The following is a 7,808-nucleotide window of genomic DNA, read 5'->3' as shown; positions in this document are numbered from 1 at the left end:
CCAGCATCTGCAGTTCCTGCTATCTCTAGTATTGTATGGAGTTTGGTTAAAGGGGAAAGGAGGTGCTTCATTCCCTTTTTCTTTCTCTATCTTGAGATTTAAGGAGCCCAGGTTAGAGATATTTCTTTAGAGAAAAGCTGAACAAGAGAGGTGAATTTTGAAAATAGACAGAAGTGATATTGCAGGGTAAACATAAGCACCTCAAGAGGAATTGAAAGCTAGTGCAGGATGAGTGATGGTCTTGGTAAGTAAGATCAGGTGAGTATTTCTACTGTCCAGTCCTTCATGCAAACACTGTGATCTTTAGATTAAGTGTTTGAAGACATAAGGAATAAGATAAGTTCCCAGTTATATATTTAATTCAGGAAGGAAAGAAAATGGAAAGCATAAAATGTGTGAGAGCAGTCGTCATGGAGGATTCTATTTTAAGGAAATTTCTGTGGTACCAGAATGGTATATTGTCTCCAAAATGCCAAGTTCAAGGATGTCACTGAATGGCTGCAGGGCATTCTGAAGGGAGACAGAGAGAGACAGAAAAGCACAAAGCAAAAACGTAGGCTGAGGAAACTAGTGCTAGCAGCAAATAGGGCCACAGTACAAAAACAAACTGTGACTATGTCAAAAAGACAAGGCTAAAGGCACTGTATCTGAGTGCAGAGCACACTTGCAATAGGTAGACAAAATTAACAGTCCAACTAGTTGTAAATGGGTATGATATAATTGCAATTGCAGAGGCTTGGCTGTGGGATATCCAGGGCTAGAAATTGAATATTCAACAGTATTCAATCTTTAGGAAAGACAGTAAGAAGAAGGAGGAGGTGGGGTGGCAGAGTTAATGACAAATGAAATCAATAATGGGAAAATTATGGTTTCCTTAGCCAGACGTACCTGAATATTCTGGCAGAAACTTGAAGAGATATTAGGCACCCCATATGGCATTCAAAAGAGCACTTGCCATATCCCAGATACAAGCTAAGCCCTTTATATTCCAACCCATAAATTCATAACCTCTTTGTATGTCTAAAGCTCACAATATATGGCAGGCGTGGATCAGTGGAAGCTCGGATAGTCAGAAAGTCATGAGATAAGTCCCGTCCAGAGACGTGAACCCGTAAGGTAACCTGCCACTCCAGTGCTATCGTGCAGCTTGCTGCTAAATGCAGTATCTTTTAGATGAAAAGTGAAATCAAGGCTCTATTGCCACATAAAAGCAGAAAGTTTTCTGATCTACCTAGGTGTAGTCCAAGTCAACTGTTACCCCTCAGTCTGTATTATGGAGTCATTTATTTCATCAGTGTTTGTGTGACCTTGCTGACTGCTCTGTTTTCTCTCGAGCAGGGGTGAATATTCTTGAAACATGCTGAATCGTGTGTGAAATGGTTTGGGATATCATGGGAGGGTAAAAAGGCCTAGATCAAATTTTGTACCATTCCATAAGGGCCTACATCTTGCAGTCTGAACCTAGTTTAAAACTCATTTGTTATACTTACTTGGCTAAAGGTGAGCAATGAGCTGCACTGACATTTGGAAAATCTATGCTCCCCGATGCCACAATTTGACGATCAACAAGAAACTTTAAGCTGTTGGGGTTTGGTGTGTCCTGGGTCTGTATCGCCATGAATCGTACTATAAAGAAAATATTATATTAAAAAATATTTACTAAAGCTGAGCTCTAAAATACACTCTATACTACATTAGTTGATGTATTCACAGGTTTTGTTGCATTTAAGTAAGCAGTAATTGTGAGGTGTGGGTATGCACTGGTGTAATTACATCGGGCCTCAATTGCTTATGTTGCAATTAACTGCATGGTCAACCTGTCCAGTAAAGTAAAACTGTGCTTTTAACATATAGAAGGAAGAGGTCAATCCTTTGTTTGTCTAGGCAGTTAAAGGTCACAGGTTTGGAAGTTGTCGAAGGGGCCTTAGCAAATTACTGTATTGCATGTTGCAGATGGGACAGTGTGCAGCCAATATTCATAGGTGTTGGAAAGGCTGCCAATCAAATTGAGATATATACAGCTGGAAACCTACTCTGATAGCTCATTCTTTCTAGACTTTCTAAAAGGAGACTTAAAATACCAATTTTTAAAATAGGTTCTATAGCAAAGTTGTTGTTAATGAGCAGAGCGACCACTTTCAGGAATAGTGTAAAGGCAGAAAATAAGAATTCAAAAGCAAATTTTAAAAATTACAATTCTTATTTGGATATGAGACAACTCTATCTGGTAAGGTAAAGACAAAGTAAATTGTCTTCCAAAGAAACTGACATCTTAGCTGCATCACTAATAGCACGTGGGAGGGACTACTTTAGTTTGGGATTACATTTGGCATGGACTGGTGGATCGATGGTTCTGTTTCCATGCTGTGTGACTCTATGACTGCTAGGATCAATCGATCATCAAGCTGCCTAGCCAAGAATTTTTAAATTGGGACATCTTCAAGCACAAATAACATTCCATTTCTTCTGCAAGAACAGGTAATACTCAATTTCCTTCCTCCAAAAACTAATGAATTTTAGGATAGCCTCGGCCAACAGGTGCAGATCCCTAAGCTTCCTGACTTGCATGGAATCTACCAATATCTTGACCTCCAAGGCTCCAACCCAGCACAAGGTGGGGTTCCAAACTGACCTGATCTCAAAGGAAAAGTCGGACAGTGAAACGATGAATGGGCATATACTGTTTTTATGATGTTTATGATTTGCACCTTGAGTTTTACAAATTACAGCACTGGTGTTACCATGGTACCCAAAAACTGAAGTATACAGATTTTAAGACCAGTGCCCAGTTTCTACAAACGTGAATATTCCTGGAGTGTGTAAATATCTGGCAGAAGCAGCACGTTTCCAACAGGACGCAGCAAAATCATAACTTCACACCTCGGTAGGAAATGAATTACTACAGGCTGTTGCCTGTAATACCTACATGATCAGCCTCTGAGATAAATCCATATCCACTATTGCAATGGAATTGCAGGAAGTTAAATATTTCCCTTAAGACGCAGGCTGCAATATTTAAGAACATGCAAACTTAGTAACTTTTTTGGAATACCCTGGATATCTTAAAGTATATAATCAACTCTATTACATCAATTTTGCCAGGAATTGGCAAAAAAAACAGAAATAAACTTATAGAAATGGTTCCAGGCCTGCCCATCACTTCAGAACATCAACCGTTAGAGACAACTGCTTGTATTTTGGGTAAATAACACCGTAGAAATACAATTCAGAATTCACTGTGATTAACAAAATTTGGCACTTTTTATTTAAATAGCTGCGATGTAACTCCTTTCAGTTAATGTGTCCATAATACATTACTTCATTGAGGCACAAAAGGTTACCAGAACTATCAGCTCTCTGTAAAGTTCTTTGCTTCAAACTGAAGTGTGATATTGAGTTTAGCAGAGTAACTGACTGATGAAGTGTTGACCCTATTATATGGCTGAATGTGGCAGCCAATTTGAAATAGCATGGCCCAACCAACAGCAAATTAATAAATCACAGTCTGTCAGTTTAGAAGGTGTCGATAAGGAATGATGTTGGCCAGGACACCAGGAGATCTGCCTAGGCTTCTTTGAATCCTGTCACAGGATCTTTCACTTCTACACAAACAGACCTGGCCTCCATTAAGTGCTGAAAGACAGCACTGCCTCGATGTGCACAAGGTGCTATGTAAATGAATGTTATTGTTGTTAACTTTGATGATTCCATGATCAATACCAATATCAGATATATTTTAAGAATCGCCTATTCTCACTGCTGTGTTTGTGATGGTATTGCTGCAGAAGTGAGGTCAGGTTTGTCTATTAAATAAGAGTTGTTGCAACTTTAAACTAATTAGTTTATATGCAACTAATAAGACTATAGAAATGAAACTACAATCTGCTGTAGGTTACTGACAAAAAACTAGCATTGTAGTCCTGCCTTAGGCAATAAGCAATTTTCACGGTCATTTAAGCATTTATTTTTGTTTTCCTAGCAAGCTTGGTGGATCATTTTGTGGACTCCAAGTAGATAAAAAGGGAGCTATAATCCTCTGTTACACATTTGGCCTCTTGCAGTTCAGCTGCAATCAATAGGTGCACTTCATCTGCCATTTAAACAAGTGACAGAGAATTTGGGACAATCAGACAGCCCTTTGATACCAGCGCTGATTCCACTCCCTAGTCTTTGGTATTGCTAAACAATTGTTCCAAGTATCAGTTATGTTAGATGTCAATTGACAGAGTCAAGGTCAACATCAAGTCAGAGTAGTATCTGTGCTGCTGAAATCTGCATTTTCCCTCCTAATAGTTACAAGAACATTTCTTAGAACATGAATATTTGCAGAGCTTGAGGTCACATGGAGAACAGTTAAAAATGTTCATAGCAGCCAAGTAATCAATTTACTTCATAATTGGAGAACAGCACAAAAATTTGTATATGGCCTGCTTTACATCTGAGCAATATTGACTTGTGGCTTCATTTTTTTGAGTCTCTCTGCACATTAACAGACAGTTTGCTCTCTCTCATAAAACTACTCATAAAAGAAGCCCTGTTAAAATAAACAAAATCACTTGAGATTTCATATAATATTTCAACTATTTAATTAAAAATAGCACAAAGTTAGCAATAGTTACACGTATTGGTGAGAAGATGATGAGCTTTCTCTACCACCTAGTGGCTGCTACTTCAGCAGCAGATTATGATTGAAAAGCAGAATTGCATGAACCTCAGGTAGTATTAACTGCAATTAAAAACAATCACCATGCATTTTAAATATAAAATATAAGGAATTAATGGGAAAACACACATTTGACATTTTTCAACATGACATATTGAAGAAAAACATTGTACACCAAGTTATTAGTATCTACAATACAGTCTGTGAATGATTTAGTTACACTGTAACTTTAATCATGGCATTTTGATCAATGTTTAAGTACATGAGTATGAGATTGGTAAAAGAATTAAGTTGTATTTAAGCTCTGCAGCATCTCTGATGCAAATTGACACTCTTTTGCTGAACAGAGATTTACGCCATCAACGAGCACTACAATGATGTATGATAAGTTGCTTTAGGAGAGACAAGTTCCTTAACACATTGACAGAAATATCACACACCGCTGAAAAAGTAATAAAAAGAATGCACGTCGATGATTAGCCAGGATATCATCTAGTACAGACACAGGACTGCCACGCTACAGCAGAACAACAAAATCAGTCAAAATCAATTAAATCTAACACACTTGACTGTTATACTGAGGCTTCCACTGAATCTTAACCAAGGGCATCATTCATGCTTTCAAAGGGTAAATGCTAACTAATGAATATGCAAATTAAAAATAATGTTCTTTTAAATATCTGCTGGCATTTTGCTGCCATTTGGACCAATATGGTAACATGCACATGACAGCTCAATAGCAAAGGCTGCGTACTCACTAACATGGATGTCAGGTACCATGACAGGCCGTCAATAAATCTCATCAGTATTTTAACTCTCTTCGAAAGTTTTCATTAAGGCTTGATGTTTATACAAAGATAAATGAGGTTTTCAACAGAAGTTGCCCATTTACAGCCAACAGGATGGGAGTCTACGTAATCTACACTTTATAACAGTAATCCTCATTTTAGGTCATATTAAATCATCCATAATGGCCAAGACAGAAAAGCAAATCTGTTTAAAAGTAGCTGGTACATCAGTGGTAATTGATCATACAGTTTTTTTAAAAACTCTTATTACTGGATTAATCAATTTCTGCTCTTTGTGTTATGTCGAGAATAAGCAATGTAGAGCAGTGACACTTGAATTAGTCATTTCTTCTTCACCAAGGAAATGTAATACATGATTCTTGGACATACAGTAGCAGTTGCTCGTCATTAAAAAAAACTGTTAACAAATACAATGGATTCTTTATTTGAGAATCTGTCCAGTACACATTCACACATCTTATTTAAAAAAAAATTCCCAAGTGAATGAAATGAAAGTTATTTCCCAGGAACATAAAATATCATTGCCAGAATATCTGCAGGCTTTTATTTGGCTATTTCATGAGCTGTTTTTCCTCAACAACAGAAGAACAATACATTGTTTCACCCTTAGTAACATAGCAGATTTGCCAGTAATAGGATACAAATGTCTTATTGAAACATCCAAGATTCATTTTTGTTTCCGAAATTGAGAACAATCTTGAAGTGTTCTTTGCTTCACTCTAAATCACCAGTTCTGAATGTTAATTTTAATTAATGAAATTTACTAAGAAAAAGCAATTGATTTTTGGACTTCTATTACTGTATTACTCTGGTGTACAGTTCAATAATCGTTGGCAGTTTTGGAGTACTGGTCCAAGTAATCTTTCTCATATGTGTCCCTAAACTACAAGGTATTCAAAGGCATCAAAACCTTAAGACTAGGTTTGCCCTCCCTTAACATCTACATCATTAATTAACTATTTGCAAACGGCAATCAGAAACCAGTATCCTGCTCCTACCCTCAGTTGCTGGCCCAGGTGTCTGTCCCAAGGTAGTAACTCTACTGTAGTAACAACCTAGGATGGTATAGTGACCTGAGAGTCTGTACACAACAGCATGGAGTGTGTGCAAAATATCTATTAAAAGGGGAAAAATCTCAGATGCAATTTTTAAAACATTAGGAATGCAATCAACATCCTCTTGTCATATTTAAATGGTTTTGGTTATATCTGCTTACTCGATTAAAAAAGGTATTATCCAGAAAGAGTTCCTATGTCTTCTAGTTCAACTATTTCAGGATAGATTTACACTGTAAATTTAATGCCAGAGCAAAGTGGTTTTTTTTGTGCTGAAGTCAAAGTTCCGGTTTAATCCAAATGCAACATCTGACATAAAAGAAAACTCTGTTGAGGTGGTAGGCTCAAGCCTCTTCAGTTTGCTTCTTTTATGTTGCAAAATCAATGTGGTGTCAAACCTAGTTTACACAATATCAGGATATACATAGAACCATCCTGATATTTCAATGAATAGGCTTTCCTCAAAGGCGTTTGGATTGTTTAGTAAATTCTGTCCCTACACTCAATCTGTCAGTTCCTCATTAGGACAAGGAATGTGCCCTTTTTGAAGTGTAGAGTTTGGGCCAGTGGGGCCAGGGTGGAGGAGGATTGGTAATTTAGGGAATAACACTTGGAAAGTACACATTGACAAAAGAAAACTAAACTCAACAGCAAGATTTTGAAGTAAATAAGACGATCAGGAACAGAACTGCCAATGGATCCTTGCAGGAAAATCTCCTCATGGGCAAATTCCTGCACACGTTAATTCATCATAACTGTTTTTAATGATATGCATTGCACTGCTTTGTTTGTTGTACTCCTACCCTTGGATTTTGTACGAAAGCCTTCTTACCCTCACCCTGTTTGCTATTCACCCTGTCCCATTCTGTTAATTCATTTCTGTTCTTTGTCCAAGCTATGCTAGGCCATCTTACTATTTCTCAGCCTTTATGTCTCCACCCCCACTGCAAAGTTCTGCGATGTAAATAACCCCCTTCCCCTGGCCAGTGATCAATCTTTATGGTGTCACATCGTAGCATGGTTTCCAAAGAATGGTTATAATGTTGGCAAATACATTATGTGTTAATAGCATTTTCAAAATGATGTGCTTGTAAAAACAATGAAGTTCAGTACTGGGGAACTCAGGGATCGAAAGTAGAAAGACTGAAAGTCAAAGCAGCATGGCCGAGGGATGAAGTGATTATTGGAGCCAGGGTATGAGGGAAAGGTAGTGGCCCAGCAGTGAAAGGAAATGGCTAGTGATGGGTGAGAGGGTGGGGGGGGGGGGGGGGGGGGGGGGGG

The 7,808-nt window shown here is 37.9% G+C and overlaps 1 protein-coding gene across 1 annotated transcript in view; it reads right to left on the bottom strand.

Annotated features, from left to right (window-relative positions):
- LOC109917756 (AP2-associated protein kinase 1-like) overlaps positions 1 to 7,808 on the bottom strand; it is a 90,582-nt gene that overhangs the window by 35,749 nt on the left and 47,025 nt on the right. The window contains exon 11 of the mRNA XM_048616177.1: positions 1,491 to 1,626. Coding sequence (XP_048472134.1) covers positions 1,491 to 1,626 — 136 coding nt within the window. The remainder of the gene's footprint in view (positions 1 to 1,490; positions 1,627 to 7,808) is intronic.

The sequence above is a fragment of the Rhincodon typus genome, chromosome 34, assembly GCF_021869965.1.
Source record: "Rhincodon typus isolate 14 chromosome 34, sRhiTyp1.1, whole genome shotgun sequence".
Lineage (NCBI taxonomy): Eukaryota > Metazoa > Chordata > Chondrichthyes > Orectolobiformes > Rhincodontidae > Rhincodon > Rhincodon typus.
This window is presented reverse-complemented; position numbering and strand designations above follow the sequence as displayed.